General features: G+C 50.0%; 3 protein-coding genes across 5 annotated transcripts; 2 read left to right on the forward strand and 1 right to left on the reverse strand.

The window, feature by feature from the left end:
* The first annotated feature begins 278 nt into the window (after positions 1-278).
* Positions 279-4,321, forward strand: LOC128490817 (transmembrane protein 272-like). Of its 2 annotated transcripts, XM_053462897.1 has the most exons (5): positions 279-421; positions 1,251-1,345; positions 2,213-2,263; positions 2,544-2,741; positions 3,931-4,321. In XM_053462897.1, exons 2-5 carry the CDS (start codon positions 1,270-1,272, stop codon positions 4,137-4,139), a joined length of 534 nt encoding a protein of 177 aa, XP_053318872.1. In that variant the 5' UTR covers positions 279-421; positions 1,251-1,269; the 3' UTR covers positions 4,140-4,321. The 2 variants fall into 2 exon arrangements, with proteins under 2 accessions (XP_053318872.1, XP_053318873.1); XM_053462898.1 differs by lacking the exon at positions 279-421 and having other exon boundaries at positions 1,164-1,345.
* A 1,240-nt stretch (positions 4,322-5,561) lies between these two features.
* On the forward strand, positions 5,562-9,275 carry LAMTOR4 (late endosomal/lysosomal adaptor, MAPK and MTOR activator 4). 2 transcript variants are annotated; one of them, XM_053462899.1, is made up of 4 exons: positions 5,562-5,646; positions 6,467-6,547; positions 7,515-7,629; positions 8,554-9,275. In XM_053462899.1, the coding sequence occupies exons 1-4, from the start codon at positions 5,644-5,646 to the stop codon at positions 8,649-8,651; spliced, it is 297 nt and encodes a 98-aa protein (XP_053318874.1). In that variant the 5' UTR covers positions 5,562-5,643; the 3' UTR covers positions 8,652-9,275. The 2 variants fall into 2 exon arrangements, with proteins under 2 accessions (XP_053318874.1, XP_053318875.1); XM_053462900.1 differs by having other exon boundaries at positions 5,645-5,687.
* Positions 9,276-12,048: 2,773 nt separating this feature from the next.
* TRAPPC14 (trafficking protein particle complex subunit 14) lies at positions 12,049-19,072 on the reverse strand. The gene is made up of 11 exons (XM_053462878.1): positions 18,631-19,072; positions 17,052-17,147; positions 16,666-16,795; positions 16,442-16,528; positions 16,230-16,350; positions 15,669-15,816; positions 15,231-15,313; positions 13,994-14,163; positions 13,555-13,709; positions 12,984-13,180; positions 12,049-12,494 (listed from the first exon to the last, which is right to left on the reverse strand). The coding sequence occupies exons 1-11, from the start codon at positions 19,030-19,032 to the stop codon at positions 12,341-12,343; spliced, it is 1,743 nt and encodes a 580-aa protein (XP_053318853.1). The 5' UTR covers positions 19,033-19,072; the 3' UTR covers positions 12,049-12,340.
* Between the last annotated feature and the right edge of the window lie 2,059 nt (positions 19,073-21,131).

Raw genomic sequence — 21,131 nt, forward strand, 5'->3', positions numbered from 1 at the left:
CTGCTTTCTGTTTACCAACCTCGCTGTGAAAAGAGCCTAGCGGGGAGGAATAATCAATAGATCCCCAAAACGAGACATCAAGATGGCTGCTCTCGTGTTATACACACACTGCGGGTTTCTTATACGTATATTTTGCTTATGGTGGGAGCAGTGAATGGAGGTCTGGAAGGCGTGAAACAGATTTCTCCTTATTTTTATGTATAGCGCCGTCCTGTCACACCCTGCGCAGCTCACAGTAACTGAAGCTCTAGAGCAGCCAGACCACAAACTCAGAAGCCAGAGCCTCGGCTTACAGCTCGGCTGTGCTGATCGCTATCGGTGTCACGAGCTTTAGGGGAAGTGACGGGTCAGATGCTGTCTCTGTGGTCTGCCAGTCTCTCAAGAAGGAAAGGAAGCGTCCGGAACGGTGAGCTGAACCGGGGTGAGTACAGAGCCCGTGGGTGCTAATCCTGAGTCTGTGCCCGGCTGGCAGGCCAAGTTCCGTGTCATCCTATTCCCGGCCTAAAGTGCTCTGACCTGGTCCAATCATGTTCTAGAAGGCCGCCTCTACGTCTTTGTGTCCTCTCTTATAGAACTAGACTGTGATCTCCGTGTCCGACAACTCCAGATCCGCTCGTTAACATTGTTCTCACACCTTTTTGGAGAAGCTTTCCTCCTTATACCCAAATCTTCTCATCACCCGCACTACAATGACATCATCCTCCCCCAAACAGTCCACCCATCTTGTTCCCCCTTAACCTCCTAATAGATTGCAAGCTCACAAGAACGGAGCCCTGTTCTCTCCCTGTCCTAGTACGCCTTAACGTGTGTCAATGTTATTGTCGAATTTCACAGCGCTATGGCATCTGCTGGTGCTATACAAATAAATGAAACTATTACAGTTCCAGAGTGTCAACACTGTATTCTCCGCCTGTGCTGACAGAGCTGTCTTTCTCTTTCCGGTTCTAGAGTGTCAATCTTGCATTCCCTATTACAGTTCTAGAGTGTTTCAGTTTAGTATTCAGCTGTATCCCAGGATTCCATCCCTAGAGCGTCCAACACAAGTACATCCCAGGGATAGCACCATAGCAACCAATAGAGTGTCCCTGTCGACTAGACCATCAAATTGGTTGCCATGGTGATAACATCACTTTTCAAAGTTGGCACTATGTGGTTGGTTTGAATTCTGATCTTAGGATCCATTTCAAATCCACTTCCAGAGAGTTCTAGATTGTGACAACATTTACGTCTTCATATTTTCTCGACTTCAGACAATTGCCTCTAAGTGACATGGAAGAGAGTGACAACCCTTACACCCCTCTCCTCCAAGCGATTCAGAGCCCCTTCCTGTCAAAGCCGCTGTCAGGTGAGTGTCTATCAGCAGAACCTCTAGAACCTCCATAGAAACATTTCAATCCATAAAGGAGGAAAGTGTATTTTAAAATGTTTGAACAAGAGGCCGTAATCTAAAACTGGAGAGTCAGAGGCTTAGATGGAATGGAAGGACGTTTTACTTTACAGAGAGGGTGGTAGACAAGTGGAGCAGCCTCCCAGGAGAAGTGATGCCCCTCTTTTCTAGGAGCTCGCAATGTTTGCTGGGTATGAGGGGATCGCAAGGGTTCTACAGCCCTAAAAGCCCCAATAATGTGTATAGAAACAGCAACACAGACACTCACATTAACACAACCAACAACTCAACACTAACCCACACGCACACAGACACTCACGCTAACACTAATAACATACCCACACACACATATGCAACTCGCTTTCCTCAGCCTGAGCAATACTACCACAGGGACATAAAGAGGTAAGCCTGGGAGTTGGGATTTACCTCTTTATTCCTACTTCTTGAGCATGCCACCGCCTTTCACGGATGGGGCAATTGCCCAATTGCCCCCAAAGATCCGCCAATGGATGTAGTCGAATCCTTTGACGAGTATGCCCTTGCGGCTGTCGCCCGTCCCTGGACGACTCCATTGGTCCTTTCTCGGCAGAGAAGGACCAAGAAGATCCAGTCCTCCTGCAGGCCTTCGTGCCGAGGAGGGAAGGAAGGGGTCGCATATATGATCGGGGAGTGTGACCTCAGAAGATGAAGACAGGGGGATCTGGTGTCCATTGTGGCCCTTAACAGACACAATAAAAGCGTCCATTGGAAATGTTGGGGTGTCTCTGTATAGACAGGAAGCAGGACCTCTCATTGTCTCTTGGTGTCTCCTGTCTGTCTCTGCAGTGGCCGTGAAGTCTGTACTGGCTGGGATTAATATTGCAAATATCGTTTTGGGTAAGTTTCATACCCCTGTCATCTTTCCCCCTTCCCACCGCTGTTCTTACCCCCTCCCCACCCCCGGCCTGCAATGTGATTATTTTATAAAGAGCCCAAAAATGATCTCAAGATCTGGAAGCCGATTCTGGCTTTGTGGATATTTGGTTCAAATGTAAAGCCGATATGTGGCAAAAGGTGGCAAAACTAGCATATCGGGTGACACTGTTTAATGTATATAGGTTTGGGAGACGCAAAGGGGCCGCTACGCTTTATTCTGATTAAGCCGTCTCTCCCGCAGGTTCCGTCTATATAAATGGCTGCCCAGGCCAGCGTCTGATTCCCTATTACCTCATTGTTTTGGGAGTGGGGTCCCTGCTGCTCCTCTCGCTCACCTGCCTCCCCTGTGGGGATGGGAGAGACCCCCCGCGAACCACTCTGGGGCTTCTCTGCGCACAGGGAGCTCTCGCCCTATTCCTCTTCGCCTTCTTCATCGCAGGTGAGAGACACTCAGCAGAGAGAACCGGGTCTAGGAATAATAGAGCTGGGAGTGCTGGGAGTGAATGTGGAGGGAGTACTTGGTGTAAGAGAGCAGAGAGTGCTGGGAGTCACTGCGGAGGGAGTGCTGGGAGTGGGTGGCTGGGAGTCACTGGGGAGGGAGAGCTGGGAGTGGGTGGCTGGGAGTCACTGGCGAGGGAGTGCTGGGAGTCACTGGGGAGGGAGTGCTGGGAGTGGGTGGCTGGGAGTCACTGCGGAGGGAGTGCTGGGAGTGGGTGGCTGGGAGTCACTGGGGAAGGAGTGCTGGGAGTGGGTGGCTGGGAGTCACTGCGGAGGGAGTGCTGGGAGTGGGTGGCTGGGAGTCACTGCGGAGGGAGTGCTGGGAGTGGGTGGCTGGGAGTCACTGCGGAGGGAGTGCTGGGAGTGGGTGGCTGGGAGTCACTGGGGAAGGAGTGCTGGGAGTGGGTGGCTGGGAGTCACTGCGGAGGGAGTGCTGGGAGTGGGTGGCTGGGAGTCACTGCGGAGGGAGTGCTGGGAGTGGGTGGCTGGGAGTCACTGCGGAGGGAGTGCTGGGAGTGGGTGGCTGGGAGTCACTGGCGAGGGAGTGCTGGGAGTGAGTGGCTGGGAGTCACTGTGGAGGGAGTGCTGGGAGTGGGTGGCTGGGAGTCACTGGGGAAGGAGTGCTGGGAGTGGGTGGCTGGGAGTCACTGCGGAGGGAGTGCTGGGAGTGGGTGGCTGGGAGTCACTGCGGAGGGAGTGCTGGGAGTGGGTGGCTGGGAGTCACTGCGGAGGGAGTGCTGGGAGTGGGTGGCTGGGAGTCACTGCGGAGGGAGAGCTGGGAGTGGGTGGCTGGGAGTCACTGGGGAGGGAGTGCTGGGAGTGGGTGGCTGGGAGTCACTGGCGAGGGAGTGCTGGGAGTGGGTGGCTGGGAGTCACTGCGGAGGGAGTGCTGGGAGTGGGTGGCTGGGAGTCACTGCGGAGGGAGTGCTGGGAGTGGGTGGCTGGGAGTCACTGCGGAGGGAGAGCTGGGAGTGGGTGGCTGGGAGTCACTGGGGAGGGAGTGCTGGGAGTGGGTGGCTGGGAGTCACTGGCGAGGGAGTGCTGGGAGTGGGTGGCTGGGAGTCACTGGCGAGGGAGTGCTGGGAGTCACATCTGTATTAAAGTCGCCCCTCTTTCTCTCTCTCTGGCAGGTAACGTGTGGATCTATTCTCTGTACTCAGAGCCCTGGGACTCGGCAGGAGACCCCAAATGGTGTAACCGCATCCTCTATCTCTACGCCTTCTGGATCACCACGTTCTTCCACATGTGCTTCCTCCTCATCATCATCGCCTTCCTGTGCCTCTTCATCTGTCTCTGTGTCCTGAAGTCTTCTCTTAGCTCGAGGTCTCAAACAGACTAGGTGTCTCTCTACCCAACAAGGTGTCTCCCTTTCCCTGGTGGTGCAAACATCCTCCAAGGAGCCTGGAGAGGCCTTCTCCTCACGGTCACCACATTGGCCATCTTTCCCACGGCATTTCACTCGCTTCTTCTGTGAACCGCGTCTCACAGCTAGAACATAGATCGGCGTATTCACTAAACCATGAGCTTCTCCTGAAAGAAGGGCTGAGCTGACCCTGTATGATGTATAGTTAATAATAATAATATACATTATGGCCTCTTGTTGTAACATTTCTTCTTCATTGAAATAAACTTCCCTCCTGTACTTTGTAAAATCCCTTTATATAGTTAAATGTCTCTCTCTCCCGCCTGTCCTCTCTCCCCCCTGTCTCTCTCTCCCATACACCCTCTCTCTTCTCTCCCATCCCCTCTATCTCCCTCCTGTCCTCTCTCTCTCTTCTCTGCCTCTCTCCCATCCTCTCTTCTCTCCCCGTCTCTCTCCCATACTCTCTCTCTCTTCTCTCCCTATACCCTCTTTCTCTTCTCTCCTATTCCCTCTCTCTCTTCTCTCCCCGTCTCTCTCCCTTTCCCGTCTCTCTTCTCTCCCTCTTTTCTCCTTCATGCCGCGGATGTTGAGATCTCTATTCCTGATGATTTCATTCTGTATCTCAGACATACTTCCCATAACCTCGGATACATCTATCCCCGTTTTAAGGATAAGCTGCGGCTCCAGCTCCATCATGCGCGGGCCGAATAACATGTATATAGTAAAAACTTTAAGAACAATTTTATAACAGCAATAAAGAAGTTTCTAAACAATATTCATGTTGTGTGGGTAAGGAGGCCTCCCCGTACATCTTCCAGCAAAGGAAATATCGCTTCACCATAAAAAAAAAAAAAAACTAAAAAGAGGGGCACCAGAGGAGAAAAAGGGGTTTGGGTCACAAAGAGGTACTGGTCAAACTGAACAGGGACACTTGGGAGGTATGCCTTATGCAACTCAGAAGCCAAGGCTACAATCCCTTTTAATGCGATGTTATCAGAATATCATTTACTTTTAAAACTTTTTTAGCGCATTATAACAACAGTGATTAAGATGCCAAAACAGGACTGGTCACAATGAACAGGGGCACTTTGGAGGCATGAGAAAAAGGTGTTATCTGACGCACGCCATCCCATGAATTAATCTTGGATCAAATAAATGCTTTTAACTATATGGGCGGGCTTTTGGCCTTTGAATAGTAATCAGCCAATTAGAAAGCCGCTCGGCAGATGGAGCGGAGGACTGACACGTTTTCGGACGAATCAACTGAGAGTCACGTGAAGGTTTTGCGACTCAAAAGAAAGTCACATGAACGTTGGGCTGCCAACCGAGGTGGGCGTGGCTAAACATTGAGTGGCATTTCCATCGCTCATACGAAATGCCCATGTTGTGACTGACGACTCGAAGAGCCTATAGGAAGCGAGGGGAAAGGAGGAACAGGAAGCGGGGCGAGGGAAAGCAGCTGACAGCAGAAGGAGCTACAATGGTGAGAGCTGGTGGTTGTGTACGGGTGCCAGCAGGGGCCAGGTCAGGGGGCGCTACTAACAGGGAGCTTGGTTCGTGCGCACCAGGCCTTGCTCGTTGATGTACACCTGCGGGCAGACATGCTATAGGGAGCCATATTAACGGTGTTTGTGTGTCCTGGGCATTAAATGCTTCGCTCCTACCTGAGTTACGTATTAAAAAGGGATTCTGCTGCGGAGCTGTGAAATTGGTGTTATAACCATAGCAACCATGGACATGGGACTGCTGATTGGTTCACTGCATGTGTTGTTATGGGGATGAAAACTTTTATAACTGCATCAGAACTACTTTTTAAAAAAAAAATATATATACATACAGCCCATAAAGCATATGCGGTGAGTGTGTGTGTCGTACATGTATGATGCTGAGCGCGGGTGCGACTTTATGGGGTAGAATGCAGATAAGTTCTATGTAATGATAACATTATAGGGGCCGTCTAATGCCCCTGATTGGCTGCCTGTAAGCGCCGCTCTGGCTCATTCTCATCGTGAGCTGGAGAGACAGAGCTGTAGGAGGGCGCTGGGTCGCAAGTCCCACGATTATTATATATAAAAATATATACTTTTTTTTTTTTTTTACTTGACTCTAAGGAGTTAATCTTTTGTGATTTAAGTGTTTTTGTTAGCGAGGAATTTGTAAGGTAAAAAAAAGAAAATCCTGAAAAACATAAAAGTCCTCGGAATATATCGGGTCGTTTCCAAATCAGGGCAAGTTAATGAATATATATTTTATATATTATTTATACGTTTTATTAATCGCGTATGTCTGTCCGCTCCCCGCAGACTTCGACGCTGACGCAGGGCCTGGAGCGGATCCCCGATCAAATGGGTTACCTGGTAATCAGCGAAGATGGCGTGCTGGCGGTAATTAACCCCCTGACTCCCACGGCTCATCCGCTAGCCCCTACCATTTCCATAGTCCTTTCTAGGCTCCAATTCCCACTTTACCTTCTAGAATGTGAGCTCCTTTGAGCAGGACCCTCCTTACAACTTGTTGTTTAGGCCAAGTTGTATTGTAATGCATTATTACCCATTGTACAATGCTGTGGACTATGAAGGCGATATATGAATCAATAAGTAATTGTTATTCTGCTTCTATGTAATCTGCATTTCTCTATGCTGTAAAATTCTCCCCGCTGAGCATTTATTCTGTGCTTTACGGTAATCCATAGAATGCCTGCTCCTATATGCACAAGACTTTACCTGACTTTTATAACCCTGCAGGGGCTGGTCTTAGATATCACATGACTGCCTGTCATCTTAACATAGAATCTGCCATCTGATCGGCCCTAACCGGCCCCCCTGTTTCTCCTGCTATAAAGACCCAGACCCTGTCCCGCGCATGTTTAAATCTCCTCTCTGTATTACCCTCTACCACTTCTGCTGGAAGGCTGTCCTAAGTATTACCACCTTTTTCTCCATTCAATAATAAGGCAACAAAGCACTTTTAAATATCACACCTACGTGCCCTAGTGTTACATCTTTTAGCCGAACTTTTTTGGGGGGTTCCACATTACGGGGCTTCCAACTTAAAACAGTAAACAGAATGGTCTTGTTAATGCCAAGTCTGGTGCAGTCGCCATGGCAATAGCTGATAGAATGTTCTTGCTGATTGTGGCACATGTGGCCCTCTGTAGCATAGATTTTCTTTGTAAATATGGTGCATTGTGCGTCTCCCGGACCTGTGTAAAATCTCTATGGAAGGCGGCATCAGTCACGTGACCATTGATGGCATTAGTCTCTGTTGAGGTGGCCTTGCACCCCAATACTTCTACTGGTGCCTTTTTTTTATTATTTTATTAAATTGATCCGACTTTGGTGTCTTTTGCAGAGCGCGGGGGACCTAGAAAATGACGAGCGTCTTGCCGGCGTGATCAGAGAGATGGTGGCCACCGCCTGCAGCTTACACAGAATGGGGGACCAGCTACCGTTCAAACGAATGAGTGGTGAGTAAATGCGGGAGGGAAAGGGAAAGAAGAGCAGGGAGAGGATGGGGCGTCTCATTCTAGTCAGTGGAGGGCCGTTAAAGGCAGGGAGCAGCTTTGCATCGGGGCAGGGATTTGCCACGGTGGACGCGCGGGTCGGGTCTAATTGCCCCCCAGCCTCACGCTGTATCTCCTGTTCTTTTAACAGGGAAAAGAAAAAATGTCGGTGCGCTAAGCTAGTCTCAGGCTCAAATAATACAAATGTATAATACGAGGCCTACCAAACAGGTGTAAGCATGCTGCAAGAAACAGTGTATTGGCTGTACAATGTATACAAAAAACAAAAACTGTCTGCGCTTCTCACCCTAATAAAGTTGGCAACAAATATATAAACATAATATAAATGAGAGGTTTTGGTTATATGAATTGGCCAAAGCATAATTAAGCTCACCCGCCACGTCAAGGCACACTCTCAATAGGGTGAGAACCTACTCTCACCTCCTACATAGTGGGCACACAAAGCAGTTTATACGGCTACCAAAACCTTATTAATGTGTTGGGGGAGGTGCAATTAAACCTCCTCCCTATTAACCCCTGGACAGCAAGCTGCAACCAGACTGATGAGGAGCCAACAACCTCAAATATGTGCAAACAGGGAAAAGAAAAAATGTCGGTGCGCTAAGCTAGTCACAGGCTCAAATAATACAAATGTGTAATATGAGGCCTACCAAACAGGTGTAAGCATGTTTTTGGTAGCAGTATAAACTGCTTTGTGTGCCCACTATGTAGGAGGGGAGAGTAGGTTCTCACCCTATTGAGAGTGTGCCTTGACGTGGCGGGTGAGCTTAATTATGCTTTGGCCAATTCATATAACCAAAACCTCTCATTTATATTATGTTTACATATTTGTTGCCAATCTCCTGTTCTTTTGCCTGTCGTCTCCAGTCGTTTTTGGGGAGCACACCTTCTTCGTCACCATTTCCGGACAGAAGATTTACGTGGTGAAACGGCAGAACGTCGTTCGGGAACCAGTAAGCGTCTAGCCCCGGAGCCCCGGAACCTGCGCCCGTCATGGCTTCAGATCCTCTGGACTCTGGGAAAAAATTCCAACTTAAAGGAGACTCGTTCGCTACAGTAACAAAAAAAACGCCCCGTAGAAGCGTGAGGAAAAGTATTATCCCATCCATGGCTACTAAACCTGCCACCCCACCCCTTACCCAAACCCTGAAGCAGCAATAAAACATCGAGCAGCCAATCAGAAAGCAGAGGTCTGGCACATTGGAGTATTGATAAGAATGTCTGCAGCACCGCTCTAGAACCCCACCCTGGGGGGGGTGTAGTATTTTAGCCTCATTGCCTTTCCAGTCCTGCCCCTTCTTAGCTAGACCAGCCTTCTAGGCCTTGGCTCCGCCCCTCCTGACCATGGAAATATAGGGTATAGCTTCCAGGCCACCGTACCGAGGATGTTCCAGGGGTGTGCGTATATCACGGCATGTACCAATTGTGTCTGTAGGGATGCGCATTGCGCTGCACTGCACCTTGGTGGCAAACTTGTGTGGACTACATTACCCATCATGCTCAGCAGAAATGGAATTAAAGGCTGCTGCTTCTTTGCTGTAATATTTTGATGTTTCTGTACATAAGATAAAATTATACGCAACACCTGATGTGTGGATTTTGCTCTCTTTGTTCACGTAAGAATATGCATCTGGTCCCCCGTTCTTCCTGCTGTGAAGACTCAGACGTTAATCAGTCGTTGGTCTCGTCTTAGATTCAGGAGCCGTGTGCCTATTCCATGCGTGTTTAAATCCCCCATCACTGTATAAGCCCCGGAGTGAACAGGCGTGGGTTAAAGTGTTCTTGCCCTGTTCCCAGCAGAGACAGCGATGGAGCCTGAGGGATGACTTCTGTTAACCCTTTGACACCCACATCGTGATTATGAGGCTGGCCAACTTTCACCTGTAAATAGAATCTGTGCGTTGCCCTACTTCTTCCCCCTAGCCCACCTCAGAAGAAATCTGTGCGTCGCCCTAATGCTTCCTCCTAGGCCGCCTAGTAAAAGATCCGTGTGTTACCCTACTTTTTCCTCCTAGACCACCTAGTAAATTATCCGTACATCGCCCTACTTCTTCCCCCTAGACCACCTCAGAAGAAATCTGTGCGTCGCCCTACTTATTCCCCCTGTTCCACCTCAGAAGAAATCTGTGCGTCGCCCTACTTATTCCCCCTAGGCAAAGATCAGAGTGTCGCCCTACTTCATCCTTCTAGTGAAAGATCCGTGTGTCGCCCTACTTCTTCCTCCTAGTAAAAGATCTGTGCGTCGCCCTATGTCATCCTCCTAGAAACCCCGTAATGTGGATCCCTTATCAGATGTATTAGAAAGAGATCTATATGAAGGCGGAAAGACGCACAGCCGTAATCACGCTAGTAAGGGCGTACGAGACAGACGGTAATTATGAGACTAAATAAGCTGAAAAGATTCATTTTTTTGGCAGCAGAATGTATTCAATAATTATATACATCGTGAACATACGCGGCTCCTTTCACAATCCGTGCGCCGCAAACATTTTCCTTTTTTTTGTTCAAAATAAATTAGAAGCATTGAATAAAACATAAAGTGCTTTGGACAAAACACAGAATGAACCATCGGACACTAAATACACATATATTAAAAAAAAAAACAATCTTAAAATCCAGTGCCGGCATTGTTTTGTTATTGGGGGAGGGGGGAGGGGTTACAGAAAGCACTCAAGTATTGGCAGGAATATTGGCTTCAGGTATTGGCAAATAATACAGTGTGCGGGTATCGTTCAAGTGTCGCGTCTTTCCAGTGATAGCCAGGAAGAAAATGAAAACAAAAACCATTCGAGACGCCATCGAACCGTACTTTAAAGCCACGGCTCCTGCGAGCGGGCGGGGGCAACGCATTTGGGTCGTTCCCCGGTGAGACTGACCCCTTAACCGGTGTAACCGGTCCGTTCTCCAGTGACCGTCCCTTTAAGGTCACTACGTTGCTACCAGCCTGAAATAAGTCTCTGTTGGACCATGAAGTACCGTTGGACGGCTAGTAGCAATAAAACATTAAAAAAGGGTTAATTTAACAGTATTTTGTCCACATTCCATGGTTTTAATTACTGATTTTTTTTTTGGCCCCATACTCTTATTTTTTTTTAAATAACAGCACCGGGGACAGCGGTGACGCCAACAGGACTCGGAGTTTCGGCTCTAAGAGAATGGCACGTAAATGTACAGTTTTGGTTGCTCGGAGTCTGCGCTGGGCGTCATTGGCTCGCCAGTAACAAAATCTGTATTTAAATCCAAGGAGAACACCAACAAAGGGACAATAAACCTGGACCTCTCTGAACGCTCATATGTTGGTGGTTCTAAGCCTTGGCCCAGCTACCTGTGGTTGGGTCACTCTATCTTCTCTGAAGGCTTCTAGGCTGGTGGTCCTAAGCCTTGGCCTATCTACCTGTGGTTGGGTCACTTGGACCTCTCTGAAGGCTTCTAGGCTGGTGGTCCTAAGCCTTGGCCCATCTAGCTTTGGTTGGGTCACTTGGACCTCTCTCAACACTTCTAGGCTGGTGGTCCTAAGCCTTGGCCCATATACCTGTGGTTGGGTCACTTGATCTTCTCTGAAGGCTTCTAGTCTGGTGGTCCTAAGCCTTGGCCCATCTACCTGTGGTTGGGTCACTTGGACCTCTCTGAAGGCTTCTAGTCTGGTGGTCCTAAGCCTTGGCCCATCTACCTGTGGTTGGGTCACTTGATCCTCCCGGGGACTCACCTCGTGAACCATTAATTAGCCAACTGGCATCTCTACAACACCGACAATTTAACCAAGGTTCGTCCCAAGAAGATCTGCCGTTGGCTAGTAGCTTCTATAACCCAAACAGTACTGCTGCCGGTGGTCCTTTGGTGACTTTCCCAGCTTCTGGATTACCCTAAGCAATGACCCAACCTCAGGAGTGTGACTCCATATGGAGATAGCTCTACCTTCACCACTGCTCCTCAACCATAAATAACCACGGACCTACCATTCCAGACAATCTCCTTCAGGAAGGTCACTTTGGTCTCCAGTGTAAATTATTTCACAAATATCTCTGCATCATAATAGTGACGCGAGGTGCTCCCCTCGGATAGACGTTTCTTTTGGTCGCTCTTGCTCCCCTCTTGTACCTCTATGCTGAACGCACCTTTTTTCCCCCCCAGTATAAAAACAAAGCGCTGTACAACATCTGCTCCCAGGGAGGGAAGGGCGAGAGATATCATGGATTTTAGGCAGGAGGTGCGGGGCAATGGCTGAAATGTCACTATTAAAAAAAAAAAGTATTAAAAATGTAAACATAAAAACCTTACATCCTGAATGTAGGAGGGAAATGAGGTAACAAAGAGAGGGGGAAGCGGTTTGAGGGCGCTCTCCCGCGGGTCACATCCCCTTATCAGTAGCTATGTATGCGTTCCTCCTCTCTGTTAGGCTGTGACAGGTTCCTGTTCTCCAAGTGTGACCGCCTTGTAACAGTGAAACCGTTCCTGGACTACATGTCTTTTCCTTCTGAAAGGATGCTGGGACTTGTAGTCCAGCAACCAATGCAACATGCTGGTCACATTCCCATTTTTCTTGTGTCCCTAACTTCAATCGGCTCCGGCTCCGCGTGATGCTGTTTGGTCCGTATCTAATGAGAGTCCTCTTCTCTCTGTGGCCCCCGGGGCCGGCTGCGTGAGGACCTCTCGGTCACTGAACCGCGTTTACCACCAGCACTTTGCACTGGCGCTTTGCAATCTTATCCAGGGAAAGGGCAGCGCGTTCGGGGGGCAGGTAGAGCGGGCGACCCAAGGGTGAACCCACCGGTGGAGTGATGGCTCGGCGCTCCATGACACTTCCGGTCCTACGTGAACAAAAAGGGAAAGATTTAACGTCACGCGTCCACTTAAATCATATAACACGTGTAAATCCAACACCTTCTGGTCCCCAACCGCAAAACATGTTAATGCCACGACACCAGCCACACACATGGGTTATCAGCACAGGTCACACCATGGCAATGCTGGGCTTGTCTCCTGGGTACAGCACAGGCCACACCATGGCAATGTTGGGCTTGTCTCCTGGGTACAGCACAGGCCACACCATGGCAATGCTGGGCTTGTCTACTGGGTACAGCACAGGTCACACCATGGCAATGTTGTCTTGTCTACTGGGTACAGCACAGGTCACACCATGGCAATGTTGGGCTTGTCTACTGGGTACAGCACAGGTCACACCATGGTGTACAGGGGAATTTGAAGCTTCCGGACCCCCTACCCTGGCCATGGACGGAAAACCTTGCCCAGCTGTGCTACTCCATGCTCGCTTTGCCCAGAGGCACACCATGTCTCACCGGATAAGCTGTCCTCGGGGAGGCTGCTGGTGGGAGAAGGACTGTGACCTCCCCAGCGCGCCCCCCTGCTGCTGCCTCTCCAGGTCCCTGAGGGCCGGGCTGCTGGGACTGCTCCGTCGGGAGACGGGCCGGGCGTCTGGAGGCGCCTGGGACACGCTGGCCGTGAACTGGAGCTTTAATTTCATGTGCTGACTCAGCTGCAGAATAAGAAAAAGCTTATTATTATTATTATACAAAGAGGTAGTCGTTGCATGGGCAGGTGATACTGTATAACAAAGACACTATTATACGAGATCTTTTCATAGATCTGATGGCGGAATAAACATTGAGGTCTATTCACTAAAGGGAGAGTTGTTAACTCCCTTCGCTATTCACACTGGCAGCTTTCTCTATGTAGAGTGGCTGACCAGGCCCTGTATAATGTGTAACTTAATGGATGAGGGAGACTTTGGGCCAGCCAAGCTCATTGCTACACTGGGGGGGGGCCTCTTCGTAATGTATTGAAGTCAAGGAGCTGAAACACAACTCTCCTTTTAGTGAATAAACCCCGCCGACTCAAACCTTGCCTCACCTCAAAGAGTCCAGCTCTCAAGGCCATGAAGGTGACGCCGATGGTCACAGAGCTGCCCTTACGGCAGAATCCCAGGCTGCTAATGGGGGTGTAACACACCACGGATTCCTGCGCGGCCTGCGTCACCCTCCGGTCCTCCTCCGACAAACATCTACCTGAAGAGACACAGTGAAACCATGACACTTGCCTTATTACCAGAGGGTTAGATGTAAGTTTTACTTTAATAAGAGGGTGGTCGATAAGTGGAGCAGCCTCCCAGTAGAAGTGGTAGAGGTTAATACAGTGAGGGAATGTAAACATGCATGGGATAGACATATGGCTCCTGAATCTAAGACGAGACCAACGACTGATTAAGGTCCGAGTCTCTGCAGGAGGAACAATGGGCAGATTCTGTGCTTCCCTGCCCTCCGACGGACCAATCTCATCTCATAATCCTCACCGCCGCCGGCTGCGTTGGTTTCTGGAGTCCACACGAGTCTAACGGCCAGGAAGTCCTGCAGATTGTTGAGCAGGGTGTACGTAACACGGAACGGGGTGTGCGTCTGCACCGGGGAGTCGCAGCGCGCGGTCATCACAAAGCGTGGCCGCTCCAGGCGAACGCTGGGGAGCCTAAAACGAGCCAATAAGGTCACTTATTTAGGGGGCACGCATACAGCGTTCATCCACCAATAAGATCCGCCCATCTAATAAATCCGGTGATTATTATTCGAAAGATGCATACGATCGTTTTTGTGCCCCCCCTCCTGCAAATGCACGGGGCAGATCCTTTAATCAGCGGTGCCGAATTTTGAACCACGGAGGAGGAGCGGAGCTGCAGCTTCTCCCGTTTCCAGAGGCTGCCTGAGACACTAGGGGGTCTCTCTAAGTTCAGCACGATCAATATTACGGTTCCCTCTTTTCGAGGCAATATTTGGAAATTGCCTCAATTTGGACGTTCTTTGCCTCCTTCCAGATTAGCAGTGAGGTGGAACTCAATGGACATGCATCTTTTTTTCAACCAAAATCCCATAATTTTCCATAATTCCATAATTTTACCCAACAGCGCAAACCAAGGGTTGCAAAGTCAAGATTTTTTGGTCATAGATCGTGCCCCACCCCGACCGTCTGCCGTACGGCGGATCTCTGCGAGGCATTGTAATGACACACTGTCGGTCTGCGTGAATTTGCCTCCGTGTGACTTCATACCAATACGTGTGAGAGCGTGTACGAGGCCGAGGAATCCCGCGTGATCGGCGCAGGCCGGCCCTCCTCCTGCATTCCTGTTCTGCATCGGTAAAGGAGAGCGGCCGGGGGCACGGCTGTCAGTATAATTAAATCATGAACGGAAACCACCTAAGGCTTCTGCGTTTTGTCTTCCGATTGTTTACATTTAAAGGTCCGCTTTACCGCAGGGACCGCAAAATAAGCTGCAAAAAGTGCGGAACCGGAATATCGCTAAGCTCCAGAAGCATCACAGAGAACGATTAAAGGAACGCTCCGGCCATCATGTGCTCTTTAATGCACGTGGCAGCTGCATGGTCCCTTTCAATTGGTTCCCACCAACAAAATGTATGGAGGGATTCATCAGAACCCCCCACCCCATGTACTTGCGCAGGCACAGGCTGGACAGTGTAAGCGGTTAATAAGTGTAATAACATCTGCTGCTGTGAACGCACATCCCATGGCAGCAGACTTACTTGTAGTGGGTGTATATACCGGCTGTGAAGGGAAGTTTGGGGGTCGACCAGTTAACTATGGCCACCAGAGGTACCTCCAATCCCTGTGGGAGGCAGAGAGAGATAGAAAAAAAGGATGGTGAGCTACAGAGATAGGCAGGGAAGTAGGGAGGACAGCGGACGGGACGGAGGAAAAGGGGACAAAAAGGACGGGGGAAAGCGGACAGAGAGGATGGAATGGAGGAAAGGAGAAAAGAGAGCGGGGACGAGGAAAGTAGAACAGACAGGATGAATGGAGAAAATAATAGGATGGGAAAAGGAGGACAGAGAGGATGGAATGGAGGAAAGGAGAAAAGAAAATGGGACGAGGAAAGTAGAACAGACAGCATGGAATGGAGGAAAGGAGAATGGGACGGGGAAAGGTGGAGGAGGACTGAATGCTCCTGTACTGCTACTCACCTCCTTGGCATCCTCCGGGGGGCGCTCTCCGGCCTGCAGCTGGAACAGGAAGTTGTGCTCCTCCAGAGAGCAGAGTATGCAGGGAAGGTTAGAGGAGCCGCTGTGCAGACGCAGGAAGGAGGCCATGTTTATATCACCCGACTGATGACTACAGCGGGAGAGAAGAGACAAATCATGAGGATCATCGTTCATCCACAGGAGCTAAACGCTTACGGTTCAACCGCTTGCAGCACTCACTCCATAATCCACTGAACAAAACACATATCATTGCACTGAAATACACGGTACATTCTACCCACACAAAGTACAGGAGAGAAGTTTATTTCAAAGATCGAGGCATGATAAATCAAGAGGCCGTCATCTAAAACTAGAGGGTCAGAGGCTTAGTTTTACTTTACTGAGAGGGTGGTAGATACGTGGAACAGCCTCCCAGCTAAAGTGAATCTAAGAAGCAAGACCAAGAACCGATTAGATCGGAGTCTTTCCAGTAGGAAAAAACGGGCAGACTAGACGGGCCGAATGGGTCTTAATTCTTCCATACATCCCTTAACTTAGACTCACCAGACGTTGTCCACGAGCAGCACAGATCCATCAGGCATGACGGGGAGGTAACTGGCGTTGAAGTTGGGTAGGATTCGTACGTCTCGTATGCAGAGGTCATCCTGGGAGGACGTGTTCAGCACTGCGAGGAGAGACACAGTGGTGAGGATGGACATCGACTCTCTCACAGTAACGCGACCTGGTGCACGGGTGGCAACGTTTGTCTATCTCACCTTTCAAAGCCGTGAGGTGCTTCCCAGACACGTTTATCTGCCGGCACCTGAGGGTGGGAGGCGGGAGCACGGTGAGCAGGGTACTCACTGAGAAAGAGAGAGAAAACAGGTCACTGAGACAGGACAGAGCCAGGGGGAGACCAGAACACACAGACAATGACTATAGACGGCAATCAATGACAGCTACAAGGAATGAAGACAAAGAAAACAATGTGTGGAGTCACCTTGGGCCTTGAAGGTTCCCTGCTCCTCTCGGAAAATTTGGCCCGGAGCAGAATTCAGCAATAGCGACCTATATCCATGAGCCTTCACGCGAGACTGCTCGCTGTCCCTCTTCCAGACCGTCACTATTATCTGCGAGACAAATATTAAACGGACGTCGTGAACGGGAGAGAAGAGGACTTCTGGGGTAATAGAACGCAAAGCGCGACGTAAGGTTACAGGAGAACATCCGTCATCTTCACGGAGGCTTTCGTGATACCTCTGAGACCCCGGCCTAACAACTAAATTCATACAAATAACCAACAAGAGGCAGACAGATAGCTTCCCAAAACCAATCGCTCATAAATGACGTTGGAAAGCGCAGGAGAGACTGGGTTATTGTGCTCACCTTGGCTTTAACGGTCCCTGGAGGAAGCCGATCCAGCGAGACAGACAGGGGAAATATGACCTCATCACAAGAGACTACGGGGTCTGTAACTGGGGTCTGCTGGAACAGAGAAAATGTGTAAGACCCTGAAAATTCAGTAGAGAAAAGTCAAATAATTATTAAATATTTTTCCCAGATGTACCATACAGCTCAGTGCGTTAAGGAAATAGTTTAAGGTGCTGGACCTTCTCAACCTCAAGGGCCTATTTGATTTGCCTTCTTCTGGATCAACAGGAGGGTTGGACATGGTGGAGTATAAGGTGGAGTACAGGACCAGGAGGAGGCAGCGAGATGGTCACTGGTGGGAAACGGGGGGGTACAAGACCAGGAGGAGGCAGAGAGATGGTCACTGGTGGGAGGGGGGTACAGGACCAGTAGGAGGCAGAGAGATGGTCACTGGTGGGAAAGGGGGGGTACAAGACCAGGAGGAGGCAGAGAGATGGTCACTGGTGGGAGGGGGGGTACAGGACCAGGAGGAGGCAGAGAGATGGTCACTGGTGGGAGGGGGGTACAGGACCAGGAGAAGGCAGAGAGATGGTCACTGGTTGGAAAGGGGGGTACAGGACCAGCCAGAGAGCCGGTCACTGGTGATGGGGAAGTACCGGACCCAGAAGAGAGTCGGTTACTATAGAGAGGGAAAGAGACTAGAGGAGCCGGAAAAGAACTTGTTACTGGTCAGGGGAAGTAGAGTACTTGGAACGTGCATTGGTCGCTGACCATGATGTGAGGAGAGATACAGGAGGACAAGAGCACATTAACAGTAAGAGAAAAAAGGGACTAGAGGCAGCTCTCCGAGGTGCCGACCCACAGCTGAACTGGGGGGTTAATGATACCTAGAAGCAGTGATGACAGCTGGGAACAACAGGGCAATGGCAGCTGGTGGTAAAGCGGATGGCTGAATGCATTTACATGGGCAAAATGACAGGTAGAAAGGGCAGAATGACGGCTGGGAGGGGCCGGGCTGAATGACAGGTAGAAAGGGCAGAATAACAGCTGGGAGGGGCCGGGCAAAATGACAGCTGACAGCTGGGAGGGGCCGGGCAGAATGACAGCTGGGAGGGGCCGGGCAGAATGACAGGTAGAAAGGGCAGAATGACAGCTGGGAGGGCCAGGCAGAATGACAGCTGGGAGGGGCCAGGCAGAATGACAGCTGGGAGGGGCCGGGCAGAATGACAGGTAGAAAGGGCAGAATGACAGCTGGGAGGGGCCGGGCAGAATGACAGGTAGAAAGGGCAGAATGACAGCTGGGAGGGCCGGGCAGAATGACAGCTGGGAGGGCCGGGCAGAATGACAGCTGGGAGGGCCGGGCAGAATGACAGCTGACAGCTAGGAGGGGCCGGGCAGAATGACAGCTGGGAGGGGCCGGGCAGAATGACAGTTGACAGCTGGGAAGGGCCGGGCAGAATGACAGCTGGGAGGGGCCGGGCAGAATGACAGCTGGGAGGGGCCGGGCAGAATGACAGCTGTGGTTAAATCAAGGAGAATACTGACAGCAGAATATACAGATATATGAATAAAGATGTATAACCCGCGCACTCACCGCAGGGCTGGCTCCCCCGGGCTGCTGCTGGCTGAGGATGGCTCTGCACACCCGGTATCCCCCTGAGCTCTCCTTGTTCTCCTCCTCTTCTTCCTCTTCCTCTCCCTCCTCCCCAGGACATACACTGGCAAGGGCAGAGAGCGAGGCCGCCAGCGGGGCCCAGGAGGAAGCATCAGACCCCGGGCTCTCCCGAGCGTTCTCTCCCGGGGAGCAGGCCTCAGACCCCGCCCTGTCCTGCGGAGCTTCCCCAGGGGACCGTAACCGCAGCACGAGCAGGAAGCATAGAGTCTCCCCCAGGTAAAGGTGGTTCCGGCGTGGTAGGCTCCGATACCGGGCCGGCAGGTCTGACGGTAGAAGAGGACAGGCCGGGAAGATCATGGAGTAATCGCACTGCGACTCCATGATGGGAGAGCGGCAGGCGAGACCAACAGAGCGCCGAGCGCAGGCGCCTCAGCGAGCATCAGGTGAAACGAAGAGCACCGAGCAATGGAACGAGGTCGAGAGCTGAGCGATCGAACGTAACTTAGCAACAGAGGAGACCAGCGATATGTGCAGGGAGGAACTGTAACCCAGCAACGACTGGCGTGCCTGGTACCCTGTAGATAGATCACATGATCTATTATTATTATCTTTTATTTATATATCTAACCAAATTCAGCTTATATCTCCTTATTGACACATATATGGATATTGCCATATTGGCTCCGGAGAAGACTATACCTTTTTAGAAAGAAAAAATGGAACCCCACGTAGGTTTTCAAGGCCATAGGTGGCAACTACCCTGATGTAGTACCCTAAGTCTCAACTGTTCCTCTTCTGATTTCAACTCCCTTTGCCCCTCTTTCCTCCTCTGATGACCTTCTCCTAAGGTAATTAAATGCTGGTGCATCAAAGAATAAGATCAACACTAAGTGCGAAAGCCCCCCCCCCAATGTTATGGATAAATCAAGACAGTTGGGAGCTATGGAAAAGTAGCCTTAAAGAAATTCAGTGCGTTAAAGTCTGGTGATGTAGTAAATCATCACATGGGTTTTATGTTTCTAAAAGTTACTCTTGGATCGGTTATACTGGGATCCGTTATACTCAGATCTGTTATACCGGGATCCGTTACACTGGGATCAGTTACACTCGGATCCGTTATAATGGGATCTGCTGCACCGAGATCCGCTACAATGGGATCCGTTACACTGAGATCCGTTATACTGGAATCTGTTATACTGGGGCCTGCTACACTGGGATCCGTTACACTGAGATCCGTTATGTTCAGATCCGTTATACTGGGATCTGTTATACTGGAATCTGTTATACTGGAATCCGTTACACTGGGATCTGTTGTACTTGAGTTTCTTTTCAGACAAAATCATCTGAAAAAATGACCTTGTCTTATAATCAAGGTCATCCTTTATTCAGCCCTCCGATGGAGCGGCCCCACCGGTCTGCCGAATCAGCACTTCTGTCGCCTATTATAGCCCCCGGACACTTTACCTAGACTTGCCATACTCTGAACACATAGGCGCGGGTCACGTGTCTTACTCAGTGATCACGTGACCCCGCCGCTTAAGAACCATCTTCACGAAGTTCATGCTGCATAATGCAACGAGATCTTCCACAGTCCTGCCCACCAGTCTGCGCTCCTCTGGTTCAAATAGGGACACATTTTTGTTGTCTACACATCCCATTATTGTCAGGCTGCCTTAAGGTTGACCGAGCATCATGGGACATGTTATTGAGTACACAAGATTTTGTAGACGACATACATACCTAGAAACTTACTGGCCCCAGCTTTCCTTGCGGGATGTGGGTAGGAGGCCCCGCAGGACCCCCCAGATACGTATATCATCTACAAAATGTCCCATGATGCTCGGCCAACCTTAAGGCAGCCTGCAACAATGGCGGGTGTCCCGCGACTTCAATGGGATGGCAGCGGGGAGTGCAACAACGCTGCTTCCGTGATCTGGAGTGACCAGTAGACCCAGAGAGGTGACATGATACATGGATTGAATCACCACATTTTGTCCCCACAGGATTATCTTAGATCCAGGCCTTTTCTCTTTTTTCTTTCAATAAGATCCTACATCTGGGGAGTTGTCTTCTAGTCGAGCGAATAAGGGTATTTACAATGAGATACCCTCAGACCTTCACCTCTTGTGTGACATGCCCCCAACTCCTTCTGGGTTATGAGTCTGTTTGAGGAGGACCATCCTTACCTTTTGTCTCTGTATGTCCAAGTTGTTGCGTAATGCATTACCTGTTAAGTTCTACTTGCCCATTTTACAGCGCTGCCGAATATAATGGCGCCATGTAAATAATAATTATAATAATATATAACTGATAAACCCGTGTATTATTTCTTTCCTGTATAGCTTTCCAGAATATATACATTGACAATGCTATATAAGGCTTATGTGTGATGTCCATTTCAGAAGATATCAGAGTTTCTTCCAATTAGCCCAACTCTCTCTTTCTTGGCTCCCCGATGAACCTGCAAATTGCGCATTACC

Source organism: Spea bombifrons, chromosome 4, assembly GCF_027358695.1.
Source record: "Spea bombifrons isolate aSpeBom1 chromosome 4, aSpeBom1.2.pri, whole genome shotgun sequence".
Taxonomy (NCBI): domain Eukaryota; kingdom Metazoa; phylum Chordata; class Amphibia; order Anura; family Pelobatidae; genus Spea; species Spea bombifrons.

Coding starts and splice junctions, on each gene's coding strand:
- LOC128490817 (XM_053462897.1), top strand. CDS start 1,270: ATGGAAGAGAGTGACAACCCTTACACCCCTCTCCTCCAAGCGATTCAG. Junction 1,346..2,212: donor CCTGTCAAAGCCGCTGTCAG/GTGAGTGTCTAT, acceptor CTGTCTCTGCAG/TGGCCGTGAAGTCTGTACTG. Junction 2,264..2,543: donor TATTGCAAATATCGTTTTGG/GTAAGTTTCATA, acceptor TCTCTCCCGCAG/GTTCCGTCTATATAAATGGC.
- LAMTOR4 (XM_053462899.1), top strand. Junction 6,548..7,514: donor GCGAAGATGGCGTGCTGGCG/GTAATTAACCCC, acceptor TGTCTTTTGCAG/AGCGCGGGGGACCTAGAAAA. Junction 7,630..8,553: donor ACCGTTCAAACGAATGAGTG/GTGAGTAAATGC, acceptor TGTCGTCTCCAG/TCGTTTTTGGGGAGCACACC.
- TRAPPC14 (XM_053462878.1), bottom strand. CDS start 19,032: ATGGAGTCGCAGTGCGATTACTCCATGATCTTCCCGGCCTGTCCTCTT. Junction 16,351..16,441: donor GCACCTCACGGCTTTGAAAG/GTGAGATAGACA, acceptor CTCTCCTCGCAG/TGCTGAACACGTCCTCCCAG. Junction 15,314..15,668: donor CCCCGGAGGATGCCAAGGAG/GTGAGTAGCAGT, acceptor TGCCTCCCACAG/GGATTGGAGGTACCTCTGGT.